The following is an 18,838-nucleotide window of genomic DNA, read 5'->3' as shown; positions in this document are numbered from 1 at the left end:
CGTCCCAACACAAACCCCTATTCTGGTGAAAATTGCTACAAAAAGCCGAACAAGTGGATAGAACTCCCCAAACAGTAACGAGCAAACGAGTATGACGTCACATGTCGCCGCGCTGCTGTCTGCACAGCTCCCCCCTTCCTGGGAGGAGGAATAGGTAGCCCAAGACCCTCACGCCTGCCATCCACACCCCAGTTCTGAGGCTGGATATCAAAAAATGCGAAAAAATGCCAACAGGAAGGAGGGAGGGAGGGAGGGAGGGAGGGAGGGAGGGAGGGTTGCCGGGGAACCTCCTGTCTCACCCAGAAAATAGTGTTCCATTACATTCAACGCTGGCTTTCTGTGGGGAGCCCCGTTGACTCCCCGGAGCTACCTTCACAAAGACGAAAACAAGAGGGACCTAACCCAGGAGGCGGGTTAGGTCCGTGGTAGGCCCACAGAACTCCATACACATGACTGATGCCAAAGTCTGACATTCGCATATCAGCCTGGATAGCTCCGGGATGCCAATGGGGCTCCCCCCAGAAAAATAGAAAAAAGAAAAGAAAAATAATATGTAAATTTCTGTGATTCAATATCTCCCCATCAAGTATTTGGAAAATCCTCAAGCACTCCTTCAAAATAGACAGCAAGAATAAAAAAAATAGTAATTATAATTAGCCTGCTCACTGCATACAATACAGTGGGTGCAGAATCTCTTAAATATGAATACCATCTCACACAATTACTATATGGTGTACTGAGAAACTCGTCATGATGACACAAGACACATCAGCTACATGAGGTCAGGAAGGAAAGCAATGATGCTCAGTGGCCAGAAAATACACATACAGTATATATATATATAAACAAATTCTGACCTCTTTAGATCTGATGGAAAACTGATGTAAACTTGGTGTGTAAACTTGTGCAAAATAAATAAATAAATAAACAACGCCAGTGGTGATCCGTTGAATAATCTCACGTAACCCAGTAATGGGTTCCAACCCTGGGTTTGTGGAACATCTGCATTACAGAATAAACAATTGCTTAGATATTTAGAGAAATTACCATTATTTAACAAAAATAGCAAATTTTTAATTACCGGTAGTTTACTTTGATAATCTCAGAATTTTAGTCCTATTATGGGTGACAATAAAGAAGGCTTTGCTTTAGTCGGCTAGGTCAATGAGTTGGCCGCAGTAGAATGTGTTGTAACGTGTGATAAACAATCAATGAAATTTGCTGATCGTCATAATCTCTCTTTTTAAAATTACTGTACATCTTTGAACAATTCTTAATACAGAACAGTATCAACAAGAGCCCTAAATTTCTATTCAGCAGACATAAACCAATCCAAAGAATGTGAAATGAGAAAAATCAAGTACTGTAGCTCACACAACACGATATAATCAAAAACTTTTCTAAAAGAGATGTAGATCTAAAATTAATGAATAGAAAATATACTTACTTGACATTTTTCTTTCACTTCTTTTCTTTTCCACACATGATTTTTCGGAAAGTTTGGAGAGGGGGGGTGGCCGCGGGGTCCTGGAGAAGAACGTCAGTTTTTAATGGTTTTGCACATTACTGCTGTACAGAAAACTTCCCAATGTTAGCGAGCTCGCCAGGAGATCGGAAACACATTCTGTTTTTACTGATACTGTTTTTATTAAGTTCTTTTATCATGATGTAATAAATGAAAAATTACATTCTACAGTACAATATTTCAGAAAATTTGAAGTACAGTACATACAGAAAACTTAGGCCTACTACACTGCAAATGAAAAAGTTCATAATTTGTGAAGTTTTGTGAGGAATTGATACTAATTTTAAATTAATTTGAATTGTTTTAACATTAAAATACATAATAAAGCCAAGAATTAGTGACAATGGAACTAGACATATAACAAATTTGCTCATTGGTCAGTCAATAACCAATCTATGATGCAAATATTACTTTACAAGTTCACATACAGTTGTAAAAAAAAAAGGTACAGTAATTAGACATCTTACAGTATTAACCAGAATTATTTAAAGGTATTTGAACCAGGAAAAGCATGACTTAAACACTAAGAATGGGTAAACCATGTACATTTCCTAACTGAAGATTGTCATCCTGTAATACTGTATTTATTTTCACGTAGACATAGCATGTTTGAAGGTCACAATTCCTTGTTTACAAGTTGTTACAAATGAAGGTTTAGGGGTTGTCATTTTAATATTAGTGATGTTTTTGAAAAATAAACATAAGACAAATACCAAGATTAGGCAAGGTTTACTTGAGGTACGATGCCACTCCTACGGCCCTGTTCAGAACCCTTTTTAGGGACACCGGTGGCCAGATAACTCATTTAATTTTGTTTATTTTAGGCTCAAAATGAATATAGATGGAGAGGCCTGCATTATAAAACTAAAACTATAATTCTTCTTAATTCCAGAATTAAAACAAAACAGATTATTCACAGTTAGTTACCACAGTGGATTCAGAACATAGCCCTAAGTTTCATATTAACTCTAGGTACTCAAAAAATGGGGCAATGTGAAGTTGTCATAGGATTACAGTACTGTATATCAATATTGAGGACCAAAACAAGTCACGTATGTCCACCCCAAAACACAAGTAATTGGAAAATGATTTGGTAATAACTTTGGTGGGTACATGTATACGTGTATATGTATACTCTATCTGTCTGTGTATGTGTGTGTAATTACCTAAGTGTAGTTACAGGATGAGAGCTACGCTCGTGGTGTCCCATCTTCCCAGCACTCTGTCATATAATGCTTTGAAACTACTGACGGTCTTGGCCTCCACCACCACCTCACTTAATTTGTTCCAACCGTCTATCACTCTGTGAAAGTGAATTTTCTTTTATTTCTTTGGCATGTGTGCTTAGTTTAAATCTATGACCTTTTGTTATTGAAGTTCCAGGTCTCAGGATATCTTCCCAATCAATTTTATCAATTCCTGTTACTATTTTGTACGTAGTGATCATATCACCCTTTTTTCTTCTGTCTTCTAATTTTGGCATATTTGATGCCTCCCTTTCTTCGTAGCTCTTGTCCTTCAGTTCTGGGAGCCACTTAGTGGCATGTCTTTGCACCTTTTCCAGTTTGTTGATGTGCTTCTTAAGATATGGGCACCATACAACCACTGCATATTCCAGCTTTGGTCTAACAAAAGTCATGAACAATTTCTTTAGTATTTCTCCATCCACGTATTTAAAAGCAATTCTGATGTTAGAAAGTGTAGCATAGGCTCCTCTCACAATGTTCTTAATGTGGTCCTCTGTGTGTATTCACCTAGTTGTTCTTGTGGGGGGGGGGGGTTAGCTCTGCTCTTTTGGTCCGCCTCTCAACTGTCAATCAATCAACTGTAACTACTAACTAATTAGTTCCCCCCCCCCCCACACACACACCCAGGAAGCAGCTCCGTAACAGCTGTCTAACTCCCAGGTACAGTACCTATTTACTACTAGGTAACAGGTAGGTGGGTGGGTGGGGGTGTATTCACCCAGTTGTATTCACTTTGTTGTGCTTGCGGGGGTTGAGCTCTGCTATTTCGGCCCGCCTCTCAACTGTCAATCAACTGTTACTAATTACTAACTATTTCCCACCCCCACACACACACACACACACACACCGCCCCCCCCCCTCCCCTACGAAGCAGCCCGTGGCAGTTGTCTAACTCCCAGGTAACTGCTAGGTAACAGGGGCATCAGGGTGAAAGAAACTGTTCTCCTACCAACCCATGTTGCAACTGGTGTTAGGAATCTACAGAACTGCCATGAAGATATTCAGCATATCCTCGAAGCCCAGGGCCATTCTGTCCTTCAGGTAGATTTTTCTGCCGGCTGCCGGGATCGAACCCCTCTCCACAGGTTCACGAGTCTAGAGTGCTGTCCACTCAGCCAGCCAGCCCCTGAACACTATTGCCAACAGCATTTGGTGTTCCCAGGCGGTCACCCATCCAAGTAGTAACCAAACCCAACATTGCTTAACTTCGCTGATCAGACGAGAAGTGGTGTTCTCAACGTGGTATGGCCGTTGGCTCTCAACGTGGTATGCCTGTTGGCCATACCACGTGTGTACACGGGGTGGGTGGGTGTGGGTGTATTTACCTAGTTGTGTTTGCGGGGGTTGAGCTTTGCTCTTTCGGCCCGCCTCTCAACTGTCAATCAACTGTTTACTATTTTTTTTTCTCTCCAACCCCCCCCCCCCCAGGAAGCAGCTCGTGACAGCTGACTAACTCCCAGGTACCTATTTACTGCTAGGTAACAGGGGCATTCAGGATGAAAGAAACTTTGCCCATATTGTGTGTGTGTGTGTGTGTGTGTGTGTGTGTGTGTGTGTGTGTGTGTGTGTGTGTGTGTGTGTGTGTGTGTACTCACCTAGTTGTGTTTGCGGGGGTTGAGCTCTGGCTCTTTGGTCCCGCAACAGGGGCATTGGTGTGTGTGTGTGTGTATGTGTGTACTCACCTAGTCATGCTTATGGGGTTTGAACACTGGCTCTTTGGGACCACCTCTCAACTGTCAATCAATCAACTGCTCCCCCCCCCCTCCCCCCCACACTCTATCACCAGGAAGCATCCCGTAGCAGCTGTCTAACTCCCAGGTTAGACAGATTTACTGCTTGGTGAATAGGACCATCAGGGTGAAAGAAACTTTGCCCATTTGTTTCTGCTTCTGCTGGGGATCAATCCCCAGACCCTAGGACTATGAATCCCGAGTGCTGTCTACTCAGCTGTCAGGCCCCTGACCGTCAGGTCAGGTCACGTCGTGTGTGTGTGTGTGTGGGGGGGGGGTGTTTTGCTTGCTGTGTAGGTGTTGGTTACTTGAGGCCAGTGAGGGGGAGGTGTGGGTGGGTGGGAGGTGGCTGTTGACAAAACTTGTTATTACCTTCCTAGTGGAATTTTCCTGACCATGTATACCCAAGCTCAATTTGTTCATTATGTTTTATGAGATCCTATATTTGTGTATGTTACATGAGCACAACATTTTTGTGTTTTTCACCAGAAATTATGAAGTGGGGACTATATACATTAGGAGATGACTTTAATTTTCAACTATGTTTTAGGGCTTAAGTACCTACTGGTTTGTCATTACTTTAAACTTGTGGTACCTTTAATGACCATTGTGGTCCAAAATATATAAGTTCAACACATAACCTAAAATAATTGTGTTATTTATAGTCCTATTATATAAACCATTTGAACTAGGCCTATTGTTGAGAAACCTGAGCACTGTGTGAAGAAATGGTAAAAATATGTAGCATAAGCCTTAACTGTAGTTAAATAATGTATATAAAACAGGTCACAAAGAAATTTGAGTTTGCACCATGATGAAATAGGTGATTCTCCCAGGTTATATCTCATGGGTCTCACTCATAGGCCTATCCAGATTCTTACTGTTATTTTGTAGATTGTTTTGTTTGCACCACTAGAAGTGAATTCCTTACTATTAAACAAACAATATATACTGTATTTCCAAAGATACAAGCCCTAACCTAATTACTTATCAAGCTAAATATTGTACTAGCATTGAAAAACACCCTAATTAAATTTGTATGCGAGTTTACCAGTATGACTGTACAATATATCACTAGGAAGGGATATGAGGACAAGCAGCTGTGATATGTGGGCAGAGTACGGGGGAAATCCGGGATCAATAACTGACCGTGCAAAGAGAGACAGGCTTGTAGTTCTGCATGCAAGCTGATTAGCTGTTTTGATAGACTACAGATGTCACCATAATTACACAAAACACATGTGAGATAAGTACATATTTAACACAATACTAGCACGGACTTACTCTCTGTCGTAACATTGTCGGAGTTCGGTGGTGAAGAGGCAGAACTCTCCGAATGTTAGGAGGTGGCCTGCCGCCTCCCTCGTCGAGCACTCCCGCGCCACGTGCAGCATCTCATGCACTGTAAACACAAAACACCAATAAATACAACAATCTACTTTATTATTAATATTATTTGGGGGGCATTATTGCTTAGTCAATAGGGAATAGCTTTGGGATGATGGTGTGGTAGGGAGGGAGGAAGGGGGTGAGTGGGTGGGGGGTCAACGTGCGGGGTGACCTTGTCCTACCTTTACAGTCCTCCGCACGCCCCCCTCCAGCCCTCCCCAGCGTTCAACTCGGCTCATGCCGCCGAACCTTATCCGCCTTGTCGGCAACTTGACCTTACACGACTGGTCTCATATGCACCGAGCCGTCGGCACGTGCACGCCGGTGAAGTGAAAGGCTCCCTGCGACAACTTTAGGAGACACATTCCAGGTTCCCGGGCAGCAGTGGGTGTCCTCGCACCAGTCACGGCCTCAACTTACTAATATGGACACCACACCAAAAATGTCCTCCAGCACCTACCGTATACTAACGTGTTAATACAAAAACTGAACAAAATCTGACGCGCCACGTTTATGCCACTGGCATGAAAATGTGATATACAAACACTTATACAGTATTCATATATTTATACGCAATTATTTTACACTGTCTTCATTCAAGACGGTGAGGAGGACGAAGGTTGTGATGTGATCTGCATAACGATGGTCCTGCTACTCCACCTTACATAAACGATGTCATTGGGCCAGCGGCCGTCCACACACTGTACCAAACCTATGTATACGAACGACCTCATGAGTGGCAGCACATTAATTTGATGTTGGCCTGCGCGCCGAGTATGAGTGCGCACTATGCCTTTATATGATCAACAATGTGTGTCAGCACTTTAATCGCGTGCTGGATTGCACAAGAACATGTCTACTGAAGGATGCTTTAGTGAGTGGGTAGCAAGTCAACAACACCTGTAACACCCAAGACGACAACACCTGTAACACCCAAGACAACAACACATGCAGACACCAGTTCCTCTTAAATCACCTGTGACCCTCAACCGGACCCCCAGCTTCCTGGAACACTTCCCGCTTCCAGTAATTATTTTCACCGTGGCAGCCTTGTCCAAACTTTAATATGTCACTGGCTACATAAAGTATACTTGTACCAAACAGCCTCCATTTAATATATGTTTGCCAAGTCATAGAGTGAAGCTTAACATTTTGTAATGGTACATACGAAAGCACACGGTCATCCTGAGGTTATCTTGAGATGATTTCGGGGCTTAGCGTCCCCGCGGCCCGGTCCTCGACCAGGCCTCCTTTTTGTTACACACCCCCAGGAAGCAGCCCGTAGCAGCTGTCTAAATCTCAGGTACCTATTTACTGCTTATCAGGGTGAAAGAAACTGGGCCCATTTTGTTTCCGCCTCCACCGGGGATCGAACCAGGAACCTCAGGACTACGAATCCGAAGCGCTGTCCACTCAGCTGTCAGGGGTCCCCGTCAGGTGGACGGGGCACCCACGAACGAACTTCGATTCCCGATAGGCAGAAACAAATGAGCAGTTTGTTTCAACTAATGCCAGCCTCTGTTTGCCTAGCAGTAAAAAGGTAACTGGGAATAAAACAGCTGCTGCTGGCTGCATCCTGGGAATATGTGTGTGTGTGTGAGAGAGAAATATATGAAGTACATATGATTTGAGGAAATATGTTGGGGATCAGTACATTAGACAACCGACGGCTAGAAAAACGGGGTCCAAGAGCTAACAGGGCGTGAGGAAAGGATGAGGGCAGAACATCACCACAATCGAGGAGGTATGATAGCGACATTAAAGATTCTCAGGGGGGAACTGATAAGGTTGATAAGAGGTCATGCTCTCTATAACGCAGGGTAGAACAGGGGACATTTATAGAAAACTACAGGAGGTAAACAATTCACAGGGATGTTATAAATAATTTGTTTATATAACTTAATGAACAATGGCACTGTATTAGATGGATAGCTGAATCAAATTCAGTAAATAGTTTCAAAAACTGATACGACAGGAAACTGGGTTGCGAATCACTGAACAAGATAACGGGGCAGCAAGTAAGGCAGAGCTCAGGAGGTTAGTGGTCGACCCTACATATACATTTAGGCGAGTACACAAGGGGAGAGTGGCGGTGGGGCCTCAGATGACCTTAAACACACACACCTTGCCTCTCCCACGCATCTTGTCTCGGTACCTTACAAATCTCCATCACTTCACACATTCACTTTCTTGCAGCGTCACACAATACACCTTCAAAACATACATATGCATATTATATTATATATATATATATATATATATATATATATATATATATATATATATATATATATATATATATATATGCGGAAAATCCACAGAGAAATATGAAATGAGGTGAACGTTTCGGCTTTGTTAAAGCCTTTTCTATAAAGGCTTTATCTATACCTTTTCCTTTTCTATATATATATATATATATATATATATATATATATATATATATATATATATATATATATATATATATATAGAAAAAAAAAAAATATATATATATATATATATATATATATATTCATCATTCGTCAAAAAACTTACATAGTTATATAAATATTAGCAAAGGCTGTCAAATGTTTATACCTTACATAACATATGCGTTCAAAGGTTACAATTCCATGATGTACAGATACGTGTCCCACGTGGGAATAGTTTTCCACCCCCCCCCCCCCCCCCCCACGGGTGACATGGAGTCCAAGGTCGAACCCAGACACCACACACGTCCCCCACACCACACACACACTCACACCTCCAGCAACAATTTCTCCATCTCGAGTTTATGCTGACGCTTGAAAAACAACACGCGTCACAGTTCATCGGCAGCAACATTTTACACTTCCAGCCAGAACACCTTAAATTTATCCCCCATACATAATATAATTGTATAGCTTTAATTTTTTTTTTTTTTAATTTTGCCCCGAGGGGCGAGTTTATTGGGCAGCGTCACTCATCTTGTGAGTGGACACACCGCCATAGTGACAGTATTGGGCAGCGTCCACTCATCTTGTGAGTGGACACACCGCCATAGCAGCATGTACAACACTCCCCAATAGGAAGAAAACCCGCTGGGTTGTTCATCCTGTCACTTGTATTGTATAACTCATTGTGTCGGGGGACAGGCAGCCCGAGTGTATTCATACACGTTAGGCTTATATTGAGGTTCCCCCCCCCCCCCACATCAAGGTATAATTACCGACCATACCCAGGATGAAACCCCATAACAAGCTGACTAACTCGTGAGTACCTGCTCACTGCTAGGTGAACAGGGACATTAGGTGATAGGAAATGTACCCAACTATTTTGTGTCCCGCCCGTGATTTCGAACCCGGAATTCTTAATTTTGAGTCGAAAACGAACCAGACTGTACTAACGGGGAACATATTACATATTACAAAACCGTAACCGACCACCATGCCCAATAGTCCCGAGAATGTTTACAATGTGAGTCCCTTAAATTCCACTAAAGCCACTCACAGTTTATATGGTGCTATCAATAGCTACCTCAGTGAGGAGCCCAAGTGTGAGGACGGGTTGAGTAATATGCGTACATAGTAACGAGGGTCCATAGTGAGGGGGCTGAGAACGCTACTCCCTGCCCTCGGGGCCAGAGGTCCTAGCCAAGATCACCTCACTGTAACCTGGAGATAATACCAGTAGTGGGCGTGCGCGGCAGGCTGTTATGGGCGTGTGGCGTGCCCCGCCCATGCCAACCGCTGGGTGACGCCCATGAACAAGTGGGCGCGGCAGCTCAAGCCTTATTATTACGTTGTAAGTGACCTGCCAACACTCACTATGGCCACAACAATACTGTGTGGACCCATTGGGACTCGAACTCGCGAACATATGTATTACCTAACAGGCTAACGAAAGGAAAAACAATTATTTAATAAAAAAACAAACACAGAACTTGTAACAACACTACACATTCCGTATTAACCATTGTCATTATACTCATTTGTGCGGGTCTGCTACACTCACCAATCACCTACGCCTTCCACCGGACCATCAAATATACACCTAAAAGGCAGAACGACGACACCTCAGCCTACTATACACCCACACCGTAAACCCACCTGTTTCCCTCCACTGCGCTGGTCACGCTAATAGCGTTTGCAACACCAGAGTTTACGTTATCAGTGATAGCACAACCCTTAAAATATCTCTGACGCTTTGTTTACGACATTGGGGATAAATCAGGGCACTTCAAATTAAGAACACTATAGTAACTACTGCATTTGCTCTACGAAAATAGGAGGGTAAATATGACCCACATATTTTTAAGTTTGTGCACCTAATTAATAACAATACTCGTACGCACAAGAAATTTAAATAAGTAATTTCGACAAACAAACGCTATGCGACCATTTATCTGCTCACACTATAGGTACACGCTCATATGAGTTGGCTATATGCATTAAGGAACTAATTTGTGTAAATAGCAAAACAGACTATAAAAGTAACATGCAGTGGGAGCACGAGGCGCAGTGCCGTAGAGACGATTATGTCGACCAGGAAGGACAACACTGTGTGTCACGGACCATGAGGCTGGGTGGGGGGCGGTGATCTGGGGTGAAGGGAGGAGTTTGGGGCTCAGGAGTGGGAGGAGGGGAAGGTGTGTGAAGCCAGAGGGTTGGAGGTGTGTGAACATGGTGACAAGTGATGGGTGAGCTCCCTCCCTGATGTCTCTGTCACTCACTCTCACAGACGCACTTGTGCCCCCACCCCTCTCCTCCCCCCCCAGTTACTGCTATGCTCCCTCCCTCTTTTTTGGATCTGGATTCTATTTTGCCCCTTGTATGTGTTCCCTTGACCAGGGCGTGTTCCTCAGATGATCACTTGCACGTCAGGACCATTTGCATTGGTGGCTAGGGTCAAGAGGCAGCGTGGGCGACTCCCACACCCACACACGAGCTGTGGCAGCATTCCTAATCCCTTTTCTCCTCCGCCCACCACCCAAACACACACAAGCTGCACACGTCTTACCGGCTAATATTAACCCCATCGCACCCAGCCACAGATATTTACGTCCCCACCACACCAGCTCACGCGGCACCTCAACACCCACACACACGCCCAGCTACCACACTTTCCCCTTGTCAATGATTCTCAAAATAAATGCTCCCTCGCAAAACTTCTTCTTTTTACTACAAATACCCAACAAAAACAGAGGGCGCGATAATTGTGCTTGAACTTCAATTTTAACAGTTCAGTTAAGGAATGAGAGTAAGCAATCTTAGTTTTAACGATGGCTTGTGAATTGTGTGGTTCAGTCCCTGAGCCCATTATGTGCCTCTGTAACCCTTTCCACTACCGCCCACGGGATGAGTATGGGGTGCATAATAAATGAACTAAGCTAAAGAAAACTAACTTGCTGCAAACGAGCGTTTAATGTTTATGTATACAATTGTACCTGAGCATTAGGTTAAACGCAAATACTTCCCCACCGATGATAAAAAAAAAACGGTTTGAAACCAATCTATAACTATTAAGAGAGAATATTTGTGTCTGTCCAAGATTGAAAGCTAGATGCTTGGGGTTAGCCTCACCCAACTTTGCAGGGGGAATGGTATAGAGTACAGCACGGACATAGGCTGGTCGGGGGTCGCCAGAATTCAAGAGGAAACAGCGTGTCAGGGTCACATTCTGACCCCAACAACGATTTTAGGCACTGCCCCTACACCTAGCTGGAGGACATTTTTGTTATAAAAATACAAAAACTAATATTTTGTTATAGTAATATACACCATTACTGACTGATCTCGGGAAAATTAACATGCGTATTCTGTTATTGATAAGTTGGCCACACTAGCATAAGGCAGACAATCCTCCCACAGCTTCAAAGGCTTTCTCAAAGCAAATGGGTAACTATTATATTTAAATAAAATTTCACACCACTAGGCTCCTCCCACTACAACCCGTTCTCGCGAGCATTCCCAACGTCAAGAAACTGTTGCACTAAGGTGCCCTAACCTAACCAACAAGAGGACCCACCAACATAAATATCAAGTAGGGGGGATATTTGAAGAAAGTGGAGAGAGAGAGAGAGAGAGAGAGAGAGAGAGAGAGAGAGAGAGAGAGAGAGAGAGAGAGAGAGAGAGAGAGAGAGAGAGAGAGAGGAGAGAGAGAGAGAGAGAGAGAGAGAGAGAGAGAGAGAGAGAGAGAGAGAGAGAGAGAGAGAGAGAGAGAGAGAGAGAGAGGAGACTGGTTGAGAAAAAAGGAAAGAGAAGAAGAGAGAGGTTAGAGGAGGAAATTGAAGTTTATTGAGGTATACATACACACAAAGGGATGAGGTAGCTCACCCTATTCTCACCCTGTTCAGTACAACGTGTTCATATATAAGAGAGAAAGAGAGGAGGGGAAGATAGGGAGAAAGGGCGGAGAGGGGAGGGTGAGAGTAGAGCGGTTGAGAGTGGGAAAATGGGAAAGAGATGAGAAGAGGGAGCTGAGGAAGAGGATATCACAGGCTCTCCCTCAGAGGCCTCGGTGGATTCTCAGTTTTGTTCAACTAGCCAACCGGGAGTCGCCCTTCTCTATAACTTGCCTTATATAAAACTTGTATATCTCCCAGTTGGTATGACTCAGAGGACCATCTGGGACCAGGAGTCACCTTCCCCCCTCCCTCCCTCTGGTATCAACACACCCACCCTGGCCTTACCGTAAGCAAAGTCCCTCACTAGGCTACTACCCAACCTCCTCCACAAATATACTCGAGTATTTCCCAGCAAGACAGAGGTCTTTGGACTGACAAAGACTGAGTTTCCACTCAGTCTTTGGTTTATGCTATGCTCTCTCCAGTCAGCTGCTGAAACACTCACATGCCAGAGAGACGAAATTTCCCTGGACTAAAACGGAACAGTTTCTAACGAGGCAATTTCCCTAACTTACACGAATAAGTAAAACAATAAAATGTCAGTAAAATAAAGCCTAATTCCAACTCTTTTGAGTTTTTCAATGTGAGCTGTTACAAAGGACTTGATAATCTCTAAAACAAATCTTGCCAATAACTCCTGAGTTAACTAACCCTTTTGTACTGCTTTATATCCTATATATATCTTTTAGCAAATACAAAAAACACGTTCATTTATAGCACCGCTAACATCAACCTGTGCAACTATTTATTCTTTAAGCCGCTAGCAGAGCCCGAAGCACTTGGCACAAGCCTTTGCTTCCTGATAAAAGCAGTAAGCATTAAACGGAGACTTAATACTGTAACAGGGGGAGAGGGAAAGGAGGGGAAATAGGGAAGGAGAAATGGGGAAGAGAGAGAGAGAGTGAATACCTACCCCACACCGAGAAGTGTGGGATAGGTATATGTGCAAGATAATATAGCAATGTGTTTTCACTTGTTTTGCAGAGAATATGCAACATTGACACTATGTACTACTATTGCTTAAAAATATATTGGTAATGCTTACAGCAAAACCGCGTTTGTGTGCATGCTTGTTATCATTCCAGTTTTGAGTTTAGTAAATAAGTTCTATAGGCGTACTTTATTTTACTGAGTACATACTGCTTGCGCGCCGAACTTGTGCGCGTTCCTCCGCACGCGCACGCACGCACGCACGCACGCACGCACGCACAGCACGCACGCACACACACACACACACACACACACACACACACACACACACACACACACGTATACCAAGCCGTTCTTAGCCGATGACAGGAGCTCAATTAATAGGTATTATCCGACTATACGCGCTTGGACTTAATATTACATCCCTCGCTGGAGTACATTATACCAGCGATTTTATTTCCTAAATTCATCAAGTTATACAAGTCTTTATTCCTTGCATACTCGTCAGTATGAGGAAATTTAAAATGAAAATGCTCTCCCTACACCCCCTCCCCCTCCCCCCCCCCCACCCCAGCACTGTCCGCATGTCAACACAGACAGTGATGAACGACACAGCTAGACCACTACCAGACAACCCTCACAAGGCATATTTAACAACCTCATATTTAAAACTACTCAAGCTTTCAAAACGTTCCAACGTGAGTTACAACTTTGGTTCAGTGTTGACCATTCAGCCACTTCGGCATCCTGAGCGTTAACAGCTGCCACTTCATACTAACTACCACCTCCTTCACTCAGTCTTACAAAAAAAATGTTTTTAATAATAGTCGGGATGTATTCAAAATGCTGTTGTTCATGCGGATTTGTACGAGACATTCATCGCTGATATAAAATATACAAATGTGCGTTCGTATTATCATCAAGGTGTCAGAAAGAGGAATCTTTGAATATTTGAGACGGGGAGATGGGACCACAGACGGAAGACAGACAGACAGACAGCCAAGGCTATGGGTTATTACGCAAGACGGACAATCTCAGCCGTGACATCACTGCACTGGCCACCAGGACCCCTCACCCACCCTCATCACCACAACCACGCCCTCACCATCACCACGCCCTCATCACCACCACCACCACCCCCTCACCACCACCACCACCCCCTCAACACCATCACCACGCCCTCAACAACATACTGCACTGTTAATATCTTCATGGTGTCCAATATAACTTAGTACAGAACATGAAACCAAGACCCATGAAAACCAAAAAAAGCTAACGAAGGACCATTAATGCGTTAACATAACAATTTGAACTCCCTGAACACAAATAATAATTATACCAGAACACCAAACAAGGCAGGAATCATCTGAGAAGGACGCCAAACAAGGCAGAAACACACACACACACACACACACACACACACACACACACACACACACACACACACACACACACACACACACACACACACACACACACACACACACACACACACACACACACACACACACACACACACACACACACACACACACACACACACACACCCCAGCCTTCTCTTTCTTGCTTAATCTTTGTCACCAGGTGACAAAGATTAAGCAAGAACGAGAATGCTGGGCGGACTGCATTTTCTTGGATTGTCGGAAAGCCTTTGACACAGCACCGCATAAGAGGCTGGTACATAAGCTGGAGAGAGAGGTATAGCTGGTAAGGTGCTCCAGTGGATAAGGGAGTACCTAAGCAATAGGAAGCAAAGTTACAGTGAGGGGTGAGACCTCAGATTGGCGTGAAGTCACCAGTGGAGTCCCACAGGGCTCTGTACTTGGTCCTATCTTGTTTCTGATATATGTAAATGATTTCCCGGAGGGTATAGATTCGTTTCTCTCAATAGTTTGCTGACGATGCCAAAATTATGAGAAGGATTAAGACAGAGGAGAACTGCTAGAGGCTTCAAGAAGACCTAGACAAGCTGAAGGAATGGTGAAACAAATGGTTGTTAGAGTTTAACCTAAGCAAATGTAATGTAATGAAGATAGGTGTAGGGAACAGGAGGCCAGATACAAGGTACCATCTGGGAGATGAAATACTTCAAGAGTCAGAGAAAGAAAAAGACTTGGGGGTTGATATCACGCCAGACCTGTCTCCTGCAGCCCATATCAAGAGGATAACATCAGCGGCATATGCCAGGCTGGCCAACATACGAACGGCATTCAGAAACTTGTGTAAAGAATCATTCAGAACTTTGTATACTACATATGTCAGGCCAATCCTGGAGTATGCAGCCCCAGCATGGAGTCCATATCTAGTCAAAGATAAGACTAAACTGGAAAAGGTTCAAACGTTTGCCACCAGACTAGTACCCGAGCTGACAGGTATGAGCTACGAGGAGAGACTACGGGAATTAAGCCTCACTTCGCTGGAAGACAGAAGTTAGGGGGGACATGATCACCACATTCAAGATTCTCAAGGGAATTGACAGGGTAGATAAAGACAGGCTATTTAACACAAGGGGCACACGCACTAGGGGACACAGGTGGAAACTGAGTGCCCAAATGAGCCACATAGATATTAGAAAGAACTTTTTTTAGTGTCAGAGTGGTTGACAAATGAATGCATTAGGCAGTGATGTGGTGGAGGCTGACTCCATGCACAGTTTCAAGTGTAGATATGATAGAGCCCAATAGGCTCAGGAACCTGTACACCTGTTGATTGAAGGTTGAGAGGCGGGACCAAAGAGTCAGAGCTCAACCCCCGCAAGCACAATTAGGTGATTAGATGAGTACACACACACACACACACACACACACACACACACACACACACACACACACACACACACACACACACACACACACACACACACACACACACACACACGCGCGCGCGCGCGCACACACACACACACACACACACACACACACACACACACACACACACACACACACACACACACACACACACACACACACACACACAGAGCAGCATATATGGAAGCGCAACACAGCGCGACGGTTCAGTTGCCGTAGAGGAGCCTGCTCGCGAAGGTGGCCCTGGTCACCCCTGGGAACTAGGATACCGTTACTGATGTGTTTTAGTGGAGATTATACCTCTCCCAGACTATAAATATCTGGCCTTCGCCCCCGCCCCCTCTACCCGGGGACGCTTCCCCAAGGAAACATCACTTGCAACATAACTGCCCTGCACGCCCCTCCTAACCTGCCTCAAGGCTCCCACAATGCAGCAAGCCCGGCTCCAACCGCACGTCCAATAGCAATGGCATTGAACTAACTCCGGCACTTGTTAATGTAAACTAGTTATCAGGGCTGTACGAGAGCCAGAGATAACGAGAGTGAGATGCGGGAGATAACGTGAAGGGTAGGGTAGGGTAGGGGGGGAGGGAGGGAACTGTCATGGGGGAAAGCGCCAAGCCATTACGGCTATATCCCTTCCCAATGTAGCATTGGGAAGGGATCAGGATAAGGATTTGGGATGGGACGGGGGGAAAGGAATGGTGCCCAACCACTTGGACGGTCGGGGGATTGAACAAGGCGCAAGGTAGAGTATGATCATCCTGGTAAACGAATCTGTCACGCAGTCACGTAACAAAACTGTCACGCCGTGCCGTAAAGAATCTATCAAGACCATGCTCACGCCAGCCCGTTCTGGCGAGCATTCCCGACGCCCAGAAACTGTCGTACAGCGTGCTCTAACCTAACCAACCAGAGGACCCCCGAACAGAAAACAGGACATTGTAGCACTTTCGCCAACTGCTGCCATGTTCTAGTGCATCAGATTTCGCCCTTAGGTAAAGCACACATCAGATACATACATATAGTATACAGTATACATACTGTACAGTATATACATACATACAGTACGCAGTATACATACTGCTCCTATACAACGTGGTGTAACGAGGACAGGTAGCTGGATAAACGTTAGGACACACGTGTTCCACACACACGTGTTCCACACACACGTGTTCCACACACACGTGTTCCACACACACGTGTTCCACACACACGTGTTCCACACACTCGTGTTCCACACACTCGTGTTCCACACACACGTGTTCCACACACTCGTGTTCCACACACACGTGTTCCACACACACGTGTTCCACACACTCGTGTTCCACACACACGTGTTCCACACACTCGTGTTCCACACACACGTGTTCCACACACACGTGTTCCACACACGTGTTTTCCATACACACGTGTTTTCTATACACACGTGTTCCACACACACGTGTTCCACACACACACGTGTTCCACACACGTGTTTTCCATACACACGTGTTTTCCACACACACGTGTTCCACACACACGTGTTCCACACACACACGTGTTCCACACACGTGTTTTCCATACACACGTGTTTTCCATACACACGTGTTCCACACACACGTGTTCCACACACACGTGTTCCACACACGTGAACGCACGATCGAGCGCTAGCTCCAAAGCCCCGCTGCCCAAGCTATCAGTTGTTTAATGCAATGCCAAACTTCCCTCGTGACTCTTGTCACGTTATCTTGTGAAACTGTATCCCGAGTTTGCCTAAACAATCTCTATCATGCCGATACATCTCTGTAATATATTAAAACAAAACTTCCTAATACGAGGAATGGTGTCCAACCACTTGGGCTGGACGGTAGGGGGACGGTCTCGCTTCATGCAGGTCGGCGTTCAATCCCCGACCGTCCAAGTGGTTGGACACCATTCCTTCCCATCCCATCCCAAATCCTTATCCTGATCCCTTCCCAGTGCTATATAATCGTCATGGCTTGGCGCTTTCCCGACAAATCCCTTCCCTTGTTCTTGTACTGCATCTCAGTTTCGACACTACTATAGTCTGCACTTTGTCGAGTCCCTTTATTATTGTGAAGGTTTAATCCCCGTTTATCTTTTTCTCAAGTGTAGAGAGGTGCAGGTTTCCTTGTAGCTCAGTCCCCACAGTTCCGGAATAACCTATATTTGCCCCATTACGTGTTTTAACTATTCCGTTGTTTTCAGGTAGGTGATCCAGGCCAAGGCTACATGCCTTGAGACACATGCTACATACAAGACACAGAAATCATGTGTGTGTGCCTCACATAAACTGTATACAGAGTATGAAGGCTCCTTTGTCACGGTCCCCTAAGGGCTTCCCAGACACTTGGGGCGTACTTGCCTTAATTGAGTCTACGGTATGGAGCTTCAGCTCCCGAGACCCAACATTTCAATGGTGGAACGTCTAGATGCAATGACACTGTCTTGGGTGAATGTAGCTCTTCAGCGTGTTGTCACTTAATTTATTACACACACTTATTGCTCCTACACTAAACGCTACACCCCCCCCCCCCGCCATCCCTGTGGCTTATCTGCGTCTACCTGCCACGAATATCGCCTCTTAACTTTCAGTTATCTGATACAACACTTTATATCCATATTATATATATATATATATATATATATATATATATATATATATATATATATATATATTATATATATATTATATATATATATATATATTATATATATATATATATATATAAGTTAGTGTGTGTATTATGGTGGCACTGTAAGGGGGGCGGGTGAACGGGGAGGGGGCGGAACGTGGTCTACCAAAACACATCACCAGGTGAGATGGTGGTAGAGCCCGGGTC

The 18,838-nt window shown here is 44.4% G+C and overlaps 1 protein-coding gene and 1 non-coding gene across 8 annotated transcripts in view; both read right to left on the bottom strand.

Annotated features, from left to right (window-relative positions):
- raw overlaps positions 1–18,838 on the bottom strand; it is a 201,156-nt gene that overhangs the window by 12,299 nt on the left and 170,019 nt on the right. For all 7 annotated transcript variants that reach the window (XM_045747718.2, XM_069330680.1, XM_045747721.2 and 4 more), the window contains 2 exons: positions 5,787–5,904; positions 1,448–1,527 (listed from right to left, as the gene is read on the bottom strand). In XM_045747718.2, coding sequence (XP_045603674.1) covers positions 1,448–1,527; positions 5,787–5,904 — 198 coding nt within the window. The remainder of the gene's footprint in view (positions 1–1,447; positions 1,528–5,786; positions 5,905–18,838) is intronic.
- On the bottom strand, positions 3,910–4,028 carry LOC123761893 (5S ribosomal RNA). The gene has a single exon (XR_006773283.1). It is a non-coding gene; the product is annotated as a 5S ribosomal RNA (ribosomal RNA).

This window comes from Procambarus clarkii, chromosome 24, assembly GCF_040958095.1.
Source record: "Procambarus clarkii isolate CNS0578487 chromosome 24, FALCON_Pclarkii_2.0, whole genome shotgun sequence".
Lineage (NCBI taxonomy): Eukaryota > Metazoa > Arthropoda > Malacostraca > Decapoda > Cambaridae > Procambarus > Procambarus clarkii.
Note: the sequence above shows the minus strand (reverse complement) of the source record. Positions and strands in the feature narration are given on the sequence as shown.